This window comes from Salvia splendens, chromosome 6 (assembly GCF_004379255.2).
Source record: "Salvia splendens isolate huo1 chromosome 6, SspV2, whole genome shotgun sequence".
Lineage (NCBI taxonomy): Eukaryota > Viridiplantae > Streptophyta > Magnoliopsida > Lamiales > Lamiaceae > Salvia > Salvia splendens.
In genome coordinates this window covers 2,597,491-2,618,050 of record NC_056037.1, presented here as the reverse complement: position 1 = coordinate 2,618,050, position 20,560 = coordinate 2,597,491, and the positions used below count along the sequence as shown (strand labels likewise).

General features: G+C 36.3%; 2 protein-coding genes across 3 annotated transcripts; both read right to left on the bottom strand.

Annotated features, from left to right (window-relative positions):
- Positions 1–4,198: 4,198 nt before the first annotated feature.
- LOC121806837 (type IV inositol polyphosphate 5-phosphatase 3-like) lies at positions 4,199–8,372 on the bottom strand. Of its 2 annotated transcripts, none has more exons than XM_042206997.1 (12): positions 8,244–8,372; positions 7,904–8,009; positions 7,750–7,821; positions 7,543–7,614; positions 7,047–7,119; positions 6,854–6,958; positions 5,805–6,648; positions 5,497–5,681; positions 5,222–5,330; positions 4,907–5,049; positions 4,577–4,811; positions 4,199–4,506 (listed from the first exon to the last, which is right to left on the bottom strand). In XM_042206997.1, the coding sequence occupies exons 1-12, from the start codon at positions 8,283–8,285 to the stop codon at positions 4,483–4,485; spliced, it is 2,010 nt and encodes a 669-aa protein (XP_042062931.1). In that variant the 5' UTR covers positions 8,286–8,372; the 3' UTR covers positions 4,199–4,482. The 2 variants fall into 2 exon arrangements, with proteins under 2 accessions (XP_042062931.1, XP_042062930.1); XM_042206996.1 differs by lacking the exon at positions 8,244–8,372 and adding an exon at positions 8,124–8,235.
- Positions 8,373–15,270: 6,898 nt separating this feature from the next.
- On the bottom strand, positions 15,271–20,005 carry LOC121809834 (carboxypeptidase SOL1-like). The gene is made up of 15 exons (XM_042210640.1): positions 19,770–20,005; positions 19,449–19,539; positions 19,250–19,345; positions 19,116–19,146; positions 18,964–19,020; positions 18,020–18,115; positions 17,474–17,596; positions 17,133–17,237; positions 16,927–16,973; positions 16,583–16,708; positions 16,366–16,468; positions 16,219–16,281; positions 16,019–16,099; positions 15,792–15,855; positions 15,271–15,704 (listed from the first exon to the last, which is right to left on the bottom strand). The coding sequence occupies exons 1-15, from the start codon at positions 19,864–19,866 to the stop codon at positions 15,385–15,387; spliced, it is 1,500 nt and encodes a 499-aa protein (XP_042066574.1). The 5' UTR covers positions 19,867–20,005; the 3' UTR covers positions 15,271–15,384.
- Between the last annotated feature and the right edge of the window lie 555 nt (positions 20,006–20,560).

Sequence of the window (20,560 nt, the reverse complement as noted above, 5' to 3'; positions counted from 1 at the left end):
GATATATAATCAAACATAATATATTATTGAATTAGGAGTATATATTTTTAATTCATATACATGCTTGAAATTAATTCTGTAAAATTAGATTTTCTATGGTTTTGATATTTATTTACTTTTCTAATAGTACTAATTAGAATAAGTAAATGGAAAGTTGTTGGCTATTATATTCAATTAGGATTTTTTTTAGTTTATTTCCTTTCCAGTGTATTTTCTTTACAATTTATTTTACTCATTAATTGAACTAAAAAGAGAGTAAAAATTTTATGATCCTTTCATACCAAGTTGGCATAATGATTTGTGTACCTCACTAATAATTCCTTGGCAAATGAAAAATAAAAAAGAAAAAATAAAACCACATACCACATCAATTAAACAAAAATTCAATAATACTAATTGCACAATATAGGCATCCATTAATTATAGAAAGTGGCATTATATTACTACTACTACTACTATTAAATATGGAATACATTCATATAATAGGCGTGCAATATAGTAGTACATTATATATATGTATATTGACCTCTTAATATAATACTCCCCCCTTCCCATAAAAATAAGGACAATTTCCTTTTCGTCCGTCCCATAAAATTATCTTCATTTATGGAAAGTTCTCCCAAACTCATTACCCATATTAACATTAATTTATTTACAATATATACCATTAGGGCCTACCATTAAACGCTAATAATAATGTGTGTCATATTATCTACTAATACTATTTTAACTATCATTCTCATTATTTATCTTATTTTATCAATTATGCATTAATTCTCGTGTTGTCCCAAATATTCTTATTTTTTTTAACGGAGGGGGTAGAAGCAATATTTTACACATAAAAAAGTAATCATATTACTATACTTTACATGTCAAGAAAAAAAATATATAAATATAAAATAAGAAAAATAGGTCTCACTAATAAAATCTTAAAAATAATATTATCAAAGAGTTGTAATATAATTTTTTTCTTGACATAAAAAGTAATGTAATGTGATTATTATTTATATAAAATATTACTACTATTACATTAAGAAGTCAATATACGGAGAATATTGTAGGAGTAGTATATTGCACGCCTATTATATCAATGTATTCTATATACTACTACTATTTAATAGTAGTAATATATTGTCACTTTTCATGATTAATGAATGTCTATTTTGTGCAAATTTGTATTTAATTGATTTGGCATGTGAGTTTTTTTATTTTCATTTATCAAGGAATTATTGGTGAGGTACACCAAGTCACTAAGCCAATTTAATATGGAAGGATCATGGAATTTTTACTCAAAAAAGGAATAGGATTTAGAGACTCATCTTTAATCATGAAATTTGGATTTTATTATTTAATTATAATTTGTTTTTAATAAACGACATCATTTAAAAATCAATTATAGTGACACACAATTATCATTTCACCGCGTCTATTAAAATTAATAACATCTTAATATTTTAAAAAAACACCTAAAAGTGCTGGAAACAAAAAGTAATTATTAATTCTATTTATCACCATTACAAATAAAAGTAGAGTCTCTTCTCGTGTATAACATTTTTAGTAAAATGCGGGCACGAAACCTCCTTCCCTGAGTAAATAATTATTACTACTATTACTGCTATCTATCACCACTACATAGTAGGTTAGTGATCAAGATATAACTAATCTTAAGTGTATAACTAGAGAACAAATCTCAGCCACACATCTTAATACTCCAAATTAATCCTATGGCTTAAATAAACTTTCAGATTTTTATGAAAAAAAACTTGTCCAAGGGCATTTTGGGAATTCAATACATCAATGTGAATTCATGAATAACATATAATCATCGTGAAATCCATGCGCTGCGCTAGCTGTCTCTGTGGCGGAGCTGCCGCAGGCTCCGCCCACTCCGACGCCTTCTTAGACGGCTCCGGAGGCTACACCGCCGCCGTCGGTGGTGATCTCGTCGACTTCTTCGGCTCCGGCGATGTATGCATCGTCCGTCGGTGGCTGTACCTCTACGTCGGACTCACCGGGATCAGCGTCGGCGGGAAATCTCTGAGGATCCAGCGCGGCGCGTTTGCGATTGGGCTAAGCCGACAACCAATCTGATCACCAAACCAGCTACGAAGGACATGTGGAAGAAAATGAGCTAGCTCAGCAGCGTGTGATTTATGAATTCGAAGCTGGTAGTGAGAGAGTGAGTAATGTTGATGGGGACTTGATTCTGACTGTCTTCAACGTTTTCTGATTTAATGGCGGATTATAGTTTGGGATTAGTGATTTTTCTGTAGGCTTTCCGCTTCTAATTCTGCCGTTGCAATCATGCTAAGGCAAGAAGTTAAAACAAGGGGCAAATCATTTATTTCCACATGCCTAGTTTTCAACCTGAAGTTTCAAAGTTCTGGTCTTATTTTCTCCTTTAAATATTAAATCCACAACTATTTGTCTATTGAGCAATCAATAGGCCGAACATTTTTAAATTATTTATAATTGTGGAAAATAGTGTTTAGCAATCAATCGGCCGAACTTTGCAATTATCTTAAATTAGTAGACTTTCTTGGTTTATTATTTTTTAATTGTAAAGAAGGAAATACTAATAATTGTTATTTACAAAACACATCACTCTGAGCATGATTTTACTTCACTGTTGTTTACAAAACACATCACTCTTAGCATGATTTTACTTCACTCTTGTTTACAAAACACATCACTCTTATTCTGATTTTACTTCACTCTTGTTCACAAAACACTTCACTCTTGTTCAGAAAACACTTCACTCTTGTTCACAAAACACATCACTCTTATTCTGATTTTACTTCACTCTTGTTCACAAAACACATCACTCTTATTCTGATTTTACTTCACTCTTGTTCACAAAACACTTCACTCTTGTTCAGAAAACACTTCACTCTTGTTCACAAAACACATCACTCTTATTCTGATTTTACTTCACTCTTGTTCACAAAACACATCACTCTTATTTTGATTTTACTTCACTCTTGTTCACAAAACACATCACTCTTATTCTGATTTTACTTCACTCTTGTTCACAAAACACTTCACTCTTGTTCAGAAAACACTTCACTCTTGTTTACAAAACACACCACTCTTATTCCGATTTTACTTCACTCTTGTTTACAAAACAAATCACTCTTTTACTTCACTCTTATTTACAAAACACATCACTCTTATTGTTAATTTACTTCACTCTTGTTTACAAAACACGTCACTCTTATTGTGATTTTACTTCACTCTTGTTTACAAAACACATCACTCTTATTCTGATTTTACTTCACTCTTGTTTACAAATTACATCACTCTTATTCTTATTTTACTTCACTCTTGTTTACAAAACACAAAGAACAACACATAAATATGAAGTGATCTAATTCCAAACTCAAGCACCATCAAGATTCAAGAAATCAAATTCTCATAATAGTAGTGATCAAAAATATATGCCAGTGCAGCAAACACAAAATTGAAGCAAATTAAGTGCATTATTTAGCAACAATTATCCAAAACTGAAACTATAATCAACAAAAATCAATGATTTCTGTGAGCATGGAAGTAGAATATGACAGCAGCAGCAGTGGCAATGGCTGTGACCATCCACCTCCTTCCACCGCCGATCTCCCTAATCACCATCTCCTTCTCATCAAAGCACATCTGCATTTCCTACTCCGCCAAATCTTCCGATTCTAATTTCTCCACAATCCTTTCCAAAACCTGGATTCGCTCATCTCTAGCATCCAATTCCACCATCAGCGACGCCTTTTTCCTCCAATTCAGCGTCCGATTCCTGCAGAACGTGACGACGGCGACGCCAACATCGACGAGAAGGTTGAATCGCGCGAATTTTGCAGAAGAGAGAAGAAAAGGTTGAATCGCACAATGAGGTTGAATCTCCTGCCGCCGCTGCGACAACGGCAGGTACAAGGCGGTGATGAGGATGGAGAAGAGAAGAAGAGGAGATGAATTCTAATTTGCCTACGTATCCTATTTTTAGATATGCAATGACCATTATACCCCTGCCTTGTTATTATGGAGTAAAGTTGTGATTGAGAGAACTAATTTCCCCTTAAATTCGAAAATTAATACTAGCCCTTGATTTTCTTGATCTTGTGGCTATGATTTGTTCTCTAGTTATTTGGTTAAGGGGCATTTGCCATAGATCACTACTCCTACATAGTATATACCATTTTTAGTAGTAATATGCTGGCAACAAAACCTTCACTTTTTTTTTACCATAATTTAGTCTAACTTCAACACGTTATTTAGATATACAAATAGATTTCTTAAAAATGAAAAACAATAAATAAAGAAAGAAGATATACATAGGCAATGATACTAGTACATTTTTTGCTAGTACTCAACATATGACAAGGGACTTGAGCCATAAATATACGCAGGCCATCTCCGCATCCTAACCTCCAAAAATCGGAACAAAGAAACGAACATCGCCCGTTCAAGGGATCACTTGCTGCCTCTTCGATCATGGCCTCAACGCTCCCAATACGACGCATCCTGCATATATAACCCGACATGAATATACAAGATTATAGACCGAACCTTACTTGAGTAACCAACCACTCACCTCTTCTAGTATTGGCAGATGTAATCCAGTATTAACTCCCACATCCATGACAATATCCTCTTCTTCAACTTCTGCATTAGTGAAAGTGAGTGCTCTTTGCAACTTCTTCTGAGAAAATACTTCCACTTCCACCATGTACGAGGCAGTCACTGGGCGGTGGTCGGATAGTTTGATCTCAGATCTCCTGTAGTTCAACAGCCTCATTCCCGTCCCAAAGGAGAGGACGCGGTCACACCTGCACAGTTCACAGTGTTATAGCTTCTGTAGATTTCATGAGATGATACATGTTTATAGAAAAACAGTTAGACAAGAAAAAGAAAAAAGGTGTACCAGGCAGGTGTTCTTCTAGCAGATTTTAGGTCCTCACCGATGTAAGTATCGGAATTTAACTCATATTTGTAAGTTGGAGCGAAGCTCAGGGAACCTTCCGACCATCCATCAAATGCTCGGTCTTTCTTGAGCTCTCTCGCTAGCTGCAGACGAATAATTAATCAGCTTAATTACTTGTTGTATCAGCAGAACTTAATTTATGAACTTGAGTCGTCTTGAATGTTGCTATTATATGTTTTTCTAACTTAGATGAGCAAAGAGAAAGCAAACAGGTTTCATGTGGTTTATTTCTAATGAACTTCAATGTTTACTGACCTGATCCTGCTCAAGTAACTTGGACCAGTCCTTCTTGGATATTAGCTCTCTCGTTCGTTCATAAGGCAAGTTGATTCGATAGTTAAGGTCACCAAGCCAAATAATTCTCCTGCAACAACATAACGACGGTTGTCTTCATGCTTGAAAGCGCACACACACACAAACACAAAAAAGTCCAAGCAATTTATGTTGTACTAGCTAGCTGTAGAAATTACCACGCCGTATAAGTTAGTGAAGACGATAATAAAACATGATGAGGCAGAGCATATGCTTACTCATGGTCATATATCCTATTAGGAAGCCCCATAGCAGAGCAAAAGTTGAAGCGGCTTCGTCTATGAATCTCATGCACATCAGCATTTCTCTTGACCGCATCTGCTTCTTTTTCTCCTGCTGTTAAATGAGTACAAACGAAACAGAAGACCGTCTGATGTACCGACATACTAACCGATACAGCTCCCTGAAAGATAGAAGTAGAGTCAAAATAAGCTTCATATCACAAGAATCCGAGCATAGCCTAAGTTATAAAAAGTTTAATACAAAAAAATTCATCAAACTCAAAAGTTTGGAAGAGTGAAAGAACCTTGTTGCCAATATAGCCCATGACACCAACACCAACAGCAGACACGTTCACGTTTTGTATATATCTTCGCAAGCTCCTCCGCACCCATACTGTAATAAAAACTCCTACCATTTGCTTGCTCACTATTCTAACATAGGCTGGCCTCCTTTTCCGGCTTATTAGGGAGTCAAGGTCGATTTCCGCCAATGCTTTCAAGTCAGACTCCATTGACCTTTCATTTATCGTACTAGATTTGAAAGAGCTGTGTGTCCGGAAAGATTTGAGAGTCTTGAAGGATTTTGAAGAACCGAAGGAATTAAACTTCTCCATAATATGCTGACCGAGAAGATCAAGTGGTGGCTCTGGCCAGCTTAAGCCTATCTTTTCTGTACCACTAAGTGTTTTGGATAATATCTTAGTGTAATGAGCATTAGACTCTTCAACATTTTCCTCAGAATCATTGACCTTTAAGCAGTGCAATCTGTCCAATCTTTTGGAGGAAGACGACTGCAGCGACTCCTTTTCCAGTGCCCTGTCAAAGCTAACAGGGTCCTCGGGGAAAGAGGCATCATCACAATCAAAATCAGTTCCTCCATCATCAAAACCAGATGTATGCTCATTCACAGGGTAGATTGCCTCCTCGATATCACTGTCTGATTCAAGCGCAACTTCTTCATCTATAACTAAGGCATCCTCGGTTGGCTGAAATCTAGATGGAGAAGGAGGATCACTATAGCTCTTGAACCTACTCATTGGTGAAACTCGGTTGAGAGTTTCACGAATGATGTTTTCCCATTTTTGGACAGGACGGGTATCTTCAGCTCCAAATATGTTACCGGCATTCAATGGTATGATCTCCTGAAACCTGTAGACGTATGCACAAGTCAAACACCAAAATGATTTAAGTTGACACAAGTTTTCATTAAAGAAAAACTCAGTAACAATCTAAAAACACAATAATTGACTTGACAGCTACAAATAAGAGAGAGGATCTAACATACATCTGTTTAAATATGCATAATAAGACTATAAAAAACAAACATTCGATCGAGTAATGTTACTAAACTTACCCGATCACATAAATATCAGCAGGCTCAGCAATGTCCAACCAACCATCAAGATCGAGGTCATCATCAGGAGTAAGTCCTCCAACATTCCAAGTGGCTGCACATATCCTTGTAAAACAAAGACAAGATCATCAAAATGAAGATCTCATTAATCGCTAAGCTAACCTAGTGCTTAACTTTACCAAGAAAAATTTACCTGATTTCCTTGGGCTTAATGTACTGAGCTCTGAATGTCTCTGAATTTCGCCGTCTTAACCTTGGCAGAGCCTCTGAGTTTGGCAGCAGACACATACCAAGATACAAAACCACGAATTCAAATATTGGTTTTGGAAACATAATATCACAACACACTAAAAACTAAATCACACTATAGTAGCATAAAAAGCTGAATCTTTGATGCCAGATATTTTGAAACGACACCTATATATATCCATTGACTGGGATGCCATAAAGCTTATCTCCTATTATGCTTATATATGTGCAAATGTGATACACAAATCTGCTGATAAAGAGAAACGGTAGTATGCTTATGCTTCAAGAAAAATCTACCCCAAATTTCATCCAAATACACATTTTATTCCAACATCAGAAGCGTCAGTAAATCAGCTTTTTCATTCTCGAAATTCATCAGACATCTTCCAAACATTAACTCAGAAATACATATTTTTCAGAATTTGAAAAAAATACCATACCATTAGCATCAATCTTCATTTCTTCAGCTATTTTATTCTTGAACCTGGACTCTTTGGGCCCGTCACAAAATTCTATGGAGAAAAAGAAAAAAATGAAAAATCCAAAAACAAAGATAAATATCCTTGACGAAAATTACATCAAAACAAACATTGACTTTAAAAATTGACTCAAATTTCACTGAAATTCAGTATGAAAAGAGTGTATACCTTTAGTATCAAACTTCACATTATCATGTTTTTCGTGCTTGAACCTGGATTCCTTTGGTCTCTCACAATATTCTGAAGAAAAAACATGAAAAAAAAAACTTGATAAAAAAGCACGAAATGGACTGTAAATGAAATCAGGAATGACGAAAATGACCTTGATCGGAATCGGAGTCTGAGCTGAAGTCACTGTCAGCTGAGTAATCGGAGTTGCTGGTCGATTTATTGAGCCACTTGCGCAGCACCGTGCGCCGCCACGACACCTGCAAAAACCCCAAACACAACGTTTCATCTCTGCAAAATCACCATCACCAAAAAAATCGAGTGATTTACACCGCGAGGATTTCGCTATTTATCGTCCATTTTCACACACGCACCGCATGTGTTCGCGAAAATAACGTAGAATCTAGCTGCTCGGTGCAGTATCAAACGTAGACAAACAACGAGCAAAACGATGGAGAAAAAAACGGAAAATTATTGAGGAATGCGTTGGTTACCTGCTGCTGCTGGCGGTGGCTTCGCATTTTCTGTAGCTTCATGATTTTGAAAATGGATTGAAAACGATGCAGGTGAGAGGATTGATGTTAACTGCCGCTGTATTTGTAGTCTTCTTCCAGAACTCTCCCTCTACTGTTTATAACAACCGTAATTGCATATACTCTTATTTTAATATTTCATTATTTTAAATAAAAATCTACTACTAATATCTAACGACAATGTCTCATTTTAATACGTACTTATATCATTATTTAATATAAAAATTCATTATTGATCTAACAAGCATTTCAACATAATTCGAATTTACAAGTGCTTACTAACTTTATCTCGACTACTCAGATTTTTTCATTCAAAATGATCTCTCATTATCGTTAAGAAGTTACTATACTATTCTCTTGTAAACGGAATGTAGCTTTAGAGCATCCACAATGGGACGCCTTATAGCCCGCCCTATCCTCCGTCACATCAGCATTTTATTCTCCTACCCTTTCATCTATAGTGGGACGCTCTATAGTCTGCCCTATAATTTTAACTCCTATTTTGTAGTATTTGTTTTTTATTTTTTATATTTGTAAATATATCAATTAGCAAAAAAAAATATAAAAATACCACAAATTAAAGGCAAATTCTATGGTCAGTATTTATTTTTTATATTTTATGCTTGCAAATATCGAAAATTGTCAAAATTCATTATTGAATTTAGAAAGAAATTGAGATGAGGAAGAGAATGGAGTGAAATGTATGAAATGAAGTAAAAAATTGGTGATATATATAGAAAAAAATACAAAAAAAAATTTTAAAAATGAAAATGTGTGCATCGTACGGACCTATCCTCCTTACCCCCGCAATGGAGCGGAGGATAGGCCGGAGGATGCAAAAAATGGTTCATCGTCCGCGGACGATGCATAGGGCGTGGAGGAAGGAAATGGCATAGTCCGTGGAGCTGTAGTGGCGGACGATAGCCCGCCCTATGCATCGGACGGACTATCGTCCGCTCCACTGTGAATACTCTTTAAGGACTAGTGAAATGAGACACAGAGATTGTGGTTTTTTTTATTATTGGAGTAAAATAGTCTAATTGAATATAATTTTCTCCCGAGGAGATTATCCAAAACAACTTTATGCAACAAATATAAGCTTATCATGAATTTCAATCTCAAAATCTCTTTGTAGCCATAGGCATTCCTAGCAACTGACCCACCGACAGGATATTTGTTTTATCTTCCCTTGGATTTTGATTTAAGGGACCGGGGTTGACTTTCTTTACCGGATAATTCAGATGGAGTCGGGGTCGACCATGTTGGTAAGCCGAAAATTTTACTAAAGTTTTTTAAGTAGACATGAGTTGATCAAGCATCTTCAATTATTTACATTAAACTCAAATATATTTTTAAGTATATACAAAATCCAAAAATAATTTTACTTCAACTATTTATTGCAAACTCAAATTTGACATCATTTTTGAGCATATATCTCAAAAAAAAGAAAATGATAATTTAGAGTTGCAATAGGATTGAAGAAGTTTCTACACTAAAAATGAATTTTGGTATATGATAGCAATGGTCTAATGACAAATTCAAGTGAAATTGATATTTAATATCTAAAGGTCGAAAAATTTTATTAAATTAATTTTAGGGTAGGTGTTGACCCCATGGTGCTGAAGCTCCATCTCTAGTCCTTTGAAATTAAAATTCACTTCCATTGTTCATTTTTCATCAGATCCGTCATTGACTTAATCATTATAGGGATTAGTAATTTAATCGAATTGGTGGCTAGTTTATAAGCGACGTGGCGATATATTAAAGGTGAGAGGGATGAGTCATTATTTACAAACAATTGTTAATTATTGTTCATGTACATCGTATTATATTTAAATATGTGACTGCCATAAAATAAGGGTACCAACGAGGAACATAAATATATAAACTACCAATGCGTTAATCTGTTTAATTAAATGAGAGAAAGTTAACTATGACTTAGGATCCAAACTTCCAAAGATGAGTATTATTGGTTGTTTCTAATTATGGTCAACGATTCTCAAATATATCATTCATAATGTACTTATTTGTCTTTTAGTTACTTGGTTCTATTATTCTATACTATTACTACTATATATTTTACTTCATCTTTTACTTAGAAAACAACATTTACAAGTCACAACTCATCCTCCATTTTCTTACACAACTCATGAATCTTAGCCTTTAATTTCTCATTCATTTTTCATACTACAATTCATTTTCTTAGAGCGTCCACTATGGTTAGGCGCGGCGGTGGGGCGACGGATTATAGTGGAGAAGGTAGATAGCCGCGGGCTGGACGCGGCGAGGGGTGGGAGACGCGGCGGACGCGCGATCGCCGTGTGCGGGGCGATGTCGCGCCGAGGGGTGTATAGCCGCGCCTATAGGCGCGGCGGCTATAGTGCATTGAACCGCCGCGGCGATTTCGCCGGCAACGAGAAATTTGACGTTTTTTCCACCATCCCCTCTATAAATACCACACCCCCTCTACTTATTTTTCACCATTTTCACAAAATCCATCCACTCACTATCCACACAACTACTCTCTAAAAAAATGAATCGAGGAAACGACGACTCATCCGACTCTGAGGAATCGGGATATGACACCAATCCATCACAGCCGTCGGGTTTTGCCGGATATGGCGGGACTCCGTCCCAGTATTGGAATTGGAATCAATCTCCCCCACCATGGGCATCGAGTCCACCCCTTCCTCCATCTCAGCCGTGGAGGTCTTCTCCAACGCCGCCTCCTTTACAGCGGAATCTGAGTCGTTCCGCATTTGGGGATTACAGACCCAACCTAGACGCGCTTCACCAGCCGCGGCCGGGTTCCCCTTTCCAAGCCAGCCAATCTCCGATCACCGAAGCAGATCAAGACGCATTTGATACTATGATGGGTCTGCTCAGTTCTGGCGGCATCCCAGACACGCCGGCCGCGCGGGTGGAAACGCCCGTTCCGACCCGAGGAGGTAGCGGCAGTCGGGGCCCTGGTGGCGGTAGGGGCGGAGGCCCTAGAGGCGGAGGCGGCAGTCGTGGCACCGGCGGCAGTCGTGGACGCTCGGGCAGCTGGGCCGGCATTGCGAGTAGCTCGGCCAGTGACGCCGGCGTTAGCCGTGGCGAGGGGTCCAGCCGCGGCAAGCCATACACCAAAGCCGAGAGCATTGCCGTGGCGAAGGCGTGGGATTCTATCACTTCGGACCCCGTGGTGGGCACCGATCAGGATTCGGGGAGCTTTTGGAGGCGCGTCAGTGTGGCATACGAGGAATTCAAGCCCGACGGCGCTGAGAAGCGCGACCCAGAACAGATCCGAAAAAAGGTCGGTAGGATTCTGCGGGCTACCAAGCTGTTCGCGTCCATCTACGAGAACAACCTTCGCCACGCCGAGAGTGGCCGAAGCGCAGCTGATGCGAAGACCCTGTCGGAGGGCCAATACCGCAAGACGGGCCAGCCGAAGTTCACCTTGTGGGAGGAGTATCTTGTCCTCGCGGATTGTCCGAAATTCAGGTCGATCGTCGCGCAAGAGGTGGGCACAGCTCCTGGCCCGAAGCGCACAAGGCACAACCTTGCCGGGCAATACAGCAGTGGGAGCGGCTCGCACGAGTTCGAGCAGTCCGACGAGCAAGTAGAAGAGCCAGCCGCGACTCACATAAGGCGACGACGGCCCCCGGGACAACAAGCCTCTATCCGCAGCGCCAGAGGGGGTAGAAGTGCCTCCCACATATCGGCGGCCACGTCCGGATCGCGCTTCCCCCAGTCTGCCCCAATCCCACTGCCCACGGTGCAACCCCACGAGGTATTGGCCAATACCATAGACGTGCAGTTGATGCAACAACTGCAAGACGTATGCAGCAAATACGCAGGGGAAACTGACCCGTACCTCAGGAACGTCTACAAGCGGCTCATCACTCGGATTGAGAGTCGACTGGGGTCTGTTGATAATGCTCCTGGGGAAACCGCGGCCGGCAGCAGCGAGAGAGAAGGAGGAGAAGGAGGAGAAGAAGAAGAAGACGACGACGAGGAAGCCGACTCCGACACCGAGTAGGCGGTGGCGGAATTTTTAGTTGTATTTTATTTTACATATTCGTTGTAACATTTTACCGGTTTGAAATACAACGAATATTCGGCCCTAATAATTACCTAGTTTTCTATTTATTTATAATGCGATTATTTTATTTATAAAATTTTGGGGCTATTGGAGGTGTCCACTATAGTGGCGGAAATAGAATTTTGGGGCTATGGACAACAAAACTGGGGCTATAGACAAAAACTGGGGCAGGGCTATTGGGCGTGTCCACCTTATAGTGGACACCCTTACACAACTCATGAACCAAAAGTGATAGTCTAGGTTCTAGGAGGATTAGGCTCTAATTGGAGGGAAGTGACCTAAATCTAAGATTGGTGGCTATGATTTGATGAAATTGAGGAAAGTAGGCTAATGGGATTCAATTTAATTTAGTTAATTAATCTTAACATGTCAAAGTAAAGAGAAAAGTTGGGCAACTTTTAGAATATGTTAATTTAATGGCAGTAAAGGTTTGTAGGATATAAACATACCTCAATAGTGATATTCAGTAGATCTAATTTACGCTGGGAGATCTATTTGTGGAACATTCTGTATGTTTTTTTTAATATATAATTCATTAAATAGTATACACATACTATATGGTAACAATTCTAGACCCATGAAAGAGAGTCAAACCTTTTGTTTTGTTAATTATTCACAATTTTACCCTTATTTTTCTGCTGAAAGATTGAATCATCATATTGTTTGTATCTAAATTTTGTTATACAAACTTGCAATCATAATACTTATTGTGTAACAATAAAATCTACTTGCGTAAAAGACTATGAGAGAATAGTTGTAATTTTTTTTAGAAAATCTTTCTTTCAGTGGAACGTCTAAAAAATTTATATATATGAAAAAGATATAAAAACGATGAATTTTTATTGTTGCTTAAATGGTTAAGATTAGATAATTTTGTCGTAGACTCGTAGTGATATGCGGAAGGCCGTGTTGGACAAAAGACAAACAAAAAACATAATCATTTCTTCTAAAACATAATCATTTGTAATAGTGAATAATGAAAATTCGTTCCAGTTAGAGGGAAAATTATAAATTTGGATTCGTTTGGAATTATTTTACAGTGAAAAACTTTGGCCGTCTATCGTATAGTTTATTGATGATGTTTTTCAACCAAACGACCTTGTTTTTTTAATGAATAGATGATCACTTAACTAGGCGGCAATCACGTTTACACATGATTTATCGGCTTTCATATCACATAGATACAATTTCACAAAAGGATTCATTGTGAGATTATTGAGAACATATTCATACTTTATGTTTTTTCTTGCTAACTTTTTAAATTGCAGGACGGGCTAGAATTTGACTGAACTTCATGGTTTTTTTCGATAATTTAGGCTATCTTCCAAATTAGCTATCTTTGATACAAGTCAAATATATTAAACAGTAAAATTATTCTAAAGATTAAGAACATATATTGATCTCATCTTTTCTAAAAGTTAATATGTGATGTTAGATGCAAATACAACATAAGATCCCTGCACTAGTGGTAGGGTTCATTTGACTTTAACGTGGCATAAATATATCACTTCACTAATTAATTTCCATACATGATATACAACTATATAGATGGCATCACTTGTATGATATATCTGACTAATTTGTTTTTTATAAGAGTGTGGAACCACATTATTGTAATTATCTTATTTTGTGAATCAAGAAGCTCTATCAAGAAAGCTAAAAAAATAACATAAAGTAATTAGTAATTAGGTATATGTAGATATATATAGGTTGAATTCAATGCCATTTTCGTAATTCGATATATAAAAAAACACGTTGTTTCGTTCTTTTTTTTTATTTATTTTTTATTTTTTATTTTTTATAAATTAAAGGGATTGTTAGCCAAGGACAAAATTGAGATCTAGGAACTAGGATACTTACAATATAACTAAGTACTTAGTAGGAGTATTATTTTTCTATTTTGTTCCTTCCATAAAAATTGATAGATATCTCAGATTATATTTTTCTCTCCATCTATTTTTTTACTTTATTTATTAAAATTCGATTAATATTATTAATAGTGGATGGAGGAAATTCGATGGCATGTGGAAACTTGGCAAATTGATAGTAATAAAAGCTAGTAGGCCACCCTAACTCATAAGTCGGCACAGTGCCTCCTCATTTTAATATCTACATTTTCAGAAACAAAATTATATTTATCATAAAAAAATTTAACCAACTAATCAGTATTCAGTAATCATGGTGCTTTGTGCAATAAAAACTAAAGTTTGACCCGCAATTGAATAAATAAATGAAAAAAAAATTAAAACAAAACAAACTCACTCTTTTTCAAGATTTGTCGAATAAATAATTAAGCATCACAAAATTGGACGTCAACAGCATAATCCAATCTATACGTGACACCAATGCATTTTTTGTAAATGCAAAATTGTTACGGGATTGGTGGGGTCGCTTTGTTAGAGCATTTTTAGAGTTGTTAGAATCTAACTAAATTTAATGGAATACTGTAATGTGGTGTCACCCAATGTTCATGTTATATCATGTTTCAAACATAGAAAATAAATAAAAAAATTAAGATACCCATGTGCAACGCTTGATTATGACCATTTAATTTGTATTTTCGTCAAATGCAAGTAGTTATCCAATTATTATCAGAATTGAAATAAAAACATAAGTCGCTATTCATATGCGATGTAAATTACCATCATTTTCATGTCAACCTTTTCCATTTTTCAGAAGAAATGGGGTTTGGACAGTCTCTCTTTTTTGTAACTTTGGCATATATGCAAGGAGGGAGTATTATTGCGTTACGTTACGCAATATCATATGTGAGTATTGTGTTATTTATTTTATTTTATTAATTTAATTTGATAAAGTGGAGGATGTGATGATTAGTGAGGAGGTTCGCACGAAAGAATTTGATAAATCTGAAGTAAAACTTTATTACAAAATCCAAAAGAAAAGTAGTACAGTAAACAATGTTGAAAATTAATTGTAAGATATTTTTTACAATATGCCAATTTCTGCAAATATAAATAGATATAAGTTGCAAAAAAACAGAAATTAGAAAATAATATTTCAGACAACAGCTGCTCTTCTGGGCAGAGATACATGCATCTGTTTTTGGTTTCTTCTTGCTCTCCTCTGCATTAGGAAACAAAGAAGTCCTAACATTACAAACAACAGTACAGAAATTTCCAACTGTGTCACGGGCAAAAAATCGATGACTTGAAGACTAGGCTTGCTGTCGTAGTAGCATCCAGCATAATCCTCCAAAACCCGACTTTCGCTGTGTGTGCTACTGGTCTCTGGATCAAGAACAAAATCTACTGTCACTGCTCCTTCTCCGAGTATAACACAAGCCCTCTTCGATCTGTATCCGGGCATACTTGCAATAACTGCAAATGCAATATTCACAAATCACAAACAATTCATATAAATTGCATAGCAATATGAATGGAAAAGCTAATATTTAACTCAGTCACCTTCATACTTTTCTCCCGGAGCTAGCAAACGGTAGTATTCACCAAATTTTTTTCCAGCAGTAATCTGTGGATGGTAATAGATCAGAAATCACTATTGCAAGAGAATAAAAGACAAGAAAAAAATGCACTATGTATCAACATCATAATTCATAAAGAAGCTTTTCTCGTGGGAGGGATGTCCACCAAGTCTTGATATTGATATTTGATACACATATTGCAGGTCATACCGTGTAATTTATTCCCCAAATATCTATTAATGCAGGCAAAGGTATTCCATCTGATGACAAAACTCGTCCGTGTATACCTGTCTGTATAGCACATGAAACGGAATAAGATTCTGCAAACTGTATTCTCAATCTCCTTCAAGAATTACTCAAACTGCAACTTTTTAATGAAAAAAAAGTTTAAGGCTTCTGACTGATTGTACCTTGATTACGCTTCCAACAAGGTTTAGCATGCTCATTCTGTTATGATCCCATATAGTTGGAAGCTGCAGCAATTGGCAAGGAACAGGATCTAGATAAGAAAATGATGAAGTTTATGTATAATTATGTGAAGACAGCTCAGGTCTAACCTCACTAGCATCAGGCCATTTATTATCACTAATCTCTAGAGTGAGTTCAAAGCAGCCAGAGTGAATATAATTCCAATCTTGCATACCACCATATATTGGATACCTGCAAAAGAATACCGGAAATGGGATATTATTAGCAAATAAAATTGCCTTGAGTGTATAACATCTTAAAGATTCTCACAGAATATAAATCACATTCTATGCTTTAATAACATACCAAAATGCACCATTTGTAATTCCATCGGGGAACTCCTTGCTCAGAGACATATTGTAGTGGGATCTACTGTATAAACTGGCCAAAAATCTGAAAGTCTTGTCATCTGGGCAACCAAAGTAATCTCTCCTGCGGATATCACTTCAATATAATTATGTTGAAAAGCAACTGAAAGGGTGCAAGTAATGAGAAACAGAGGCAGCCAGTAGAACTGATATTGGCCCAAAATTCTTTGACCAGAAAATACACCAAGGTGATATAATAAGAGATTACTCAATACGTTGATGCAGCATATGAAGCCATTTTTAGATAAGAATTCAAAAGGAATCAGTTGTACAAAAACTTACCTTTTATCTTCAGTTCCATCCCATGGATAGTTTGCCACCAATGCTCCCTGTGAAAGATAAACTATTAGGTGCAGGAGCACAATTTACTGAAGATGTGGATAGAAACTTAATTAATAATACAGAGCTATTCTTTTAAAATACACTGCATTTAAATTTGATAGGGTTCCTGGATTCCGAAATTTTCAAGCGAGAGAGGAGAACAATACCCCATGCAGAGTGGCAGATGCTGTGAAGTGTATATCTTCCATCCAATTCAACATGGCTTTTGTTTCGGGTTGCCTCAAGTCCATATCATCATTCACAGGAAAGAACTATGTCAATCATGTCAGTCTATGCTCTTCATAATGAGTTTCACCAATTGAAACACAACGAAATAAGCCAAAGAAGCAGTTTTCCTCAGATATAAATGAAATAGGAAAACTAGTAACAAACTAGAAGTGCTTGAAGTTACGTCTTGGAACTGGAAGGTATGTCTCATCTATCTCCACTGTGCCAATTTGCTAGCTATGGAGTACTATTTCAAGAATAACATAATGCAGCGGAATACCTGGTCTGGAAAATCACGATTCAGATCAATGTGGTTCGCATTATTGCGCCTCCTCTGAGCATAACCATCAGGGTTCATGGACGGAAGTATATGAAGATGAACACCATCTACAATTGTGGTTACCTGTCATTTAGACCAGGCAAGAAACCTCGAGTCAACTTAAAAATGGTAGTAGTATTTAAAAAATGCCTGTACTTCTACTATGAGAAATTGAAAATAAGCTTAGACGAGACACCTTAGAAATGATAAAACTCAAACAGAACAATTCATGCTGGTGATTTGACGAGCAGACAAGCTTTTCACTTGCATGCTTTAGAATCATTAAAATCTGAATTCAACTAGGTTCAAGATTGATGCTGGTAGAAAGATGAAAAGGAACAGCCACTACTATACATAAACTGTAAGCAAAGAGTAGACACTGGAGGCAATCCTGTGACGACCACGAATTCCACACAGAATGAAAAAGTTGGTTTACTAGTTTCCCCTCTATCATTGTGAAAAGTGTTAATTGATGCAATATACAGAAATAGTGAAAGAAGCCATTACCAACGAGTCCTTCAAATAATTATCACAAAGCCAATTAGCTAGCATCAATAGGAGTTCACGCCCTACAGGTTCATTGCCGTGCACATTTCCAACAAACTGCAAAATGAGACATATGAGAAAATATAAAGGCTAAGGAGAAGTCTCCATATTCTTTATATCAATGTTGTGATTCTGCTGGCATGGTAAACATGTTAGTAAAACCTCTAACATAGTTCTATACCTCAACGAATCTGCCCAACATATTCAACGAGATAAAATTATTCATGTTTCTCATGTCTGCTATCTTCTAAGTTCCTTCCCCTCTATCTTTCATCATCCCACCTTTCTTCTGTTCTATAATTTTGCTTAATAGCCTTAATGTAGCTAAAAGTTTTATTCTTCCAAACTCCTCCTAGATATAGTCATATTAAAATGATCATAAAATAATTTAATATACGTCATAGTTGATTAGTTATTGAAAATTTAACTATACTATTATGAAGTCCACCTAGATCTGACAAACAAAATCACCCTTCCTCCAATATATAATGAAAAAAATTAGGAGATGTTCCGCAGCAATCAATAATATAACTCTGAGTTTATTTGAAAACTTATTATTGTATAATACGAGATACTTTGAATTTGAATACAGACATTCAAAAAATCCATCAAAATAAAACCCTTATTCACAACCGGGCAAATCAACAAATAATTTGAGAATCAGTATCCAAACACCATCAGTTAGACCTATGGCAGGCATTCCTTCGCTTGTACTATCACATAATCACTTCTCACTTGTAAAATTATCACTTATCATTTTTCTATTCTGAAAGCATAAGATCCATAAATATAGTTATTGACACATAACAATCTTCCATTCCAAACTGATTTCTGAACCTTGTGCTAATCTGTACGTTTAGGGTCCAGCATAATTTGCAGAAGTATTTCCTAGCGAAATAGACTACCTTGAAAGACGGCTTAGCATCCATATTCCCAGGCGAGTCCGAAATTTCAATAGCCAACTAAGTTAACAAAATAGACAGTTAGTTTTGCATTCACATTTCACAACCTACAACTCTCCAGAGAACATATCAGGTTTCTGGAAAAGCAATAGTACCAAAGGAACTCCGAGTACACTCTTCCCGATGCTGATTGTCAATTTCATCAAGCCCACAAAGAGAGAATCAGAGTACATAAGATAATTGTAGAGCTCTTCAAACTATGATGAAGTAATAACCTTATAAAAATTACCTGTAAACTCTGGAGATGTTTGGACAACGGCTGTTAAATTCCTGCATTGCCCTCTCAAGATCAGAATTACTCATGTAGCCTTGTGCTAACTTTTCACTGAAAAACACATCATCCAAAGTCAACTCGAAGTTAGCTAATTACCCCTACTCTAACTTAAGCAAACAGAAACAGGAATGAAAGTAAAATCAAGAGAACTTACAGCATCGCATTGTAATCTTCCTCAGATATCTTAAAGTCGTTGGCTGCATACAACCGCCTCCCAGAACGCCCATAGATACTATCATCATAATCTGACAAAATATAAAAATGAAATCTTTGAAAAATCTAAACTTCATTAGGGAGAATTCAACGACTACATAAGAAAACAGATCAAAACTAAGGGTAATGAAACTATCAGCATCAATGAAGTCAATTCCGAAAAAAATAAATGGTGTGAACCTAACCAAATTTGCTGAAACTTCCAATTCCGAATAAAAATTGAAAAAATTGAAAACTGTAGCTCAGCTGAAGAGAGCAATACCTGATTGATTGTAATTCTGGAGGGCAGCGCCTCCGGCGGAAGAGAAGCGGAAAAGAGTTGAAAGGTTTAGACAGAGAAAGAGGAGAGAGAATATCATTTCATTGGGAAGTTTGCTTTTTTCATGGAATGGCGATCAAATCTGGTTGATAGAAGTCTTCCAAATGATTGTTGAAGGTCGAAGAAATGTGATTCGATAATGTTGAAAATCAATTTTTTAATACTCCTTATTGTTGTTATTGAAATTGTGTCATTTTTAACACGAATATGTACTTTACTCAACTTAAAAAAGAGAGAAAAAAAAAAAGTTATGATTATAGTATAATAAGTTACACCGTTAAAAATCCTTATTGTTCAAGATAGTACCTAAAATTAAGTCAACTCAAAAAAGGGAGATATTTTAATGAAAACAATTTACACCTTAAGAATATAATTTTCAAATTTAACATTTAATAAAGTGCAACAATATTGGGTAAAATATTAAAAGTGCAACAATGGCCTCTTAATATTTTACCCAACCACGAACATATTTTCAAAGTTGTAGAGTTTAATGGGCTAAACAAACAATTCATTGTCATTGTAGTATTTGCGTAGCCCACTAGCATGTGATTTTACCCAATATTGTCATTGTAGTATTTGGGCTAATATAGTTCGTAGTATATAATTCCTCTATCCTATAATAATTGTCAATCTTTTTCCGTCTCATAATAACCATCACACTTTATTTTTAACATAAATGATAAGTAAGTTTCACATTTCACTAACTCATTTCACTCACATTTTATTATAAAACC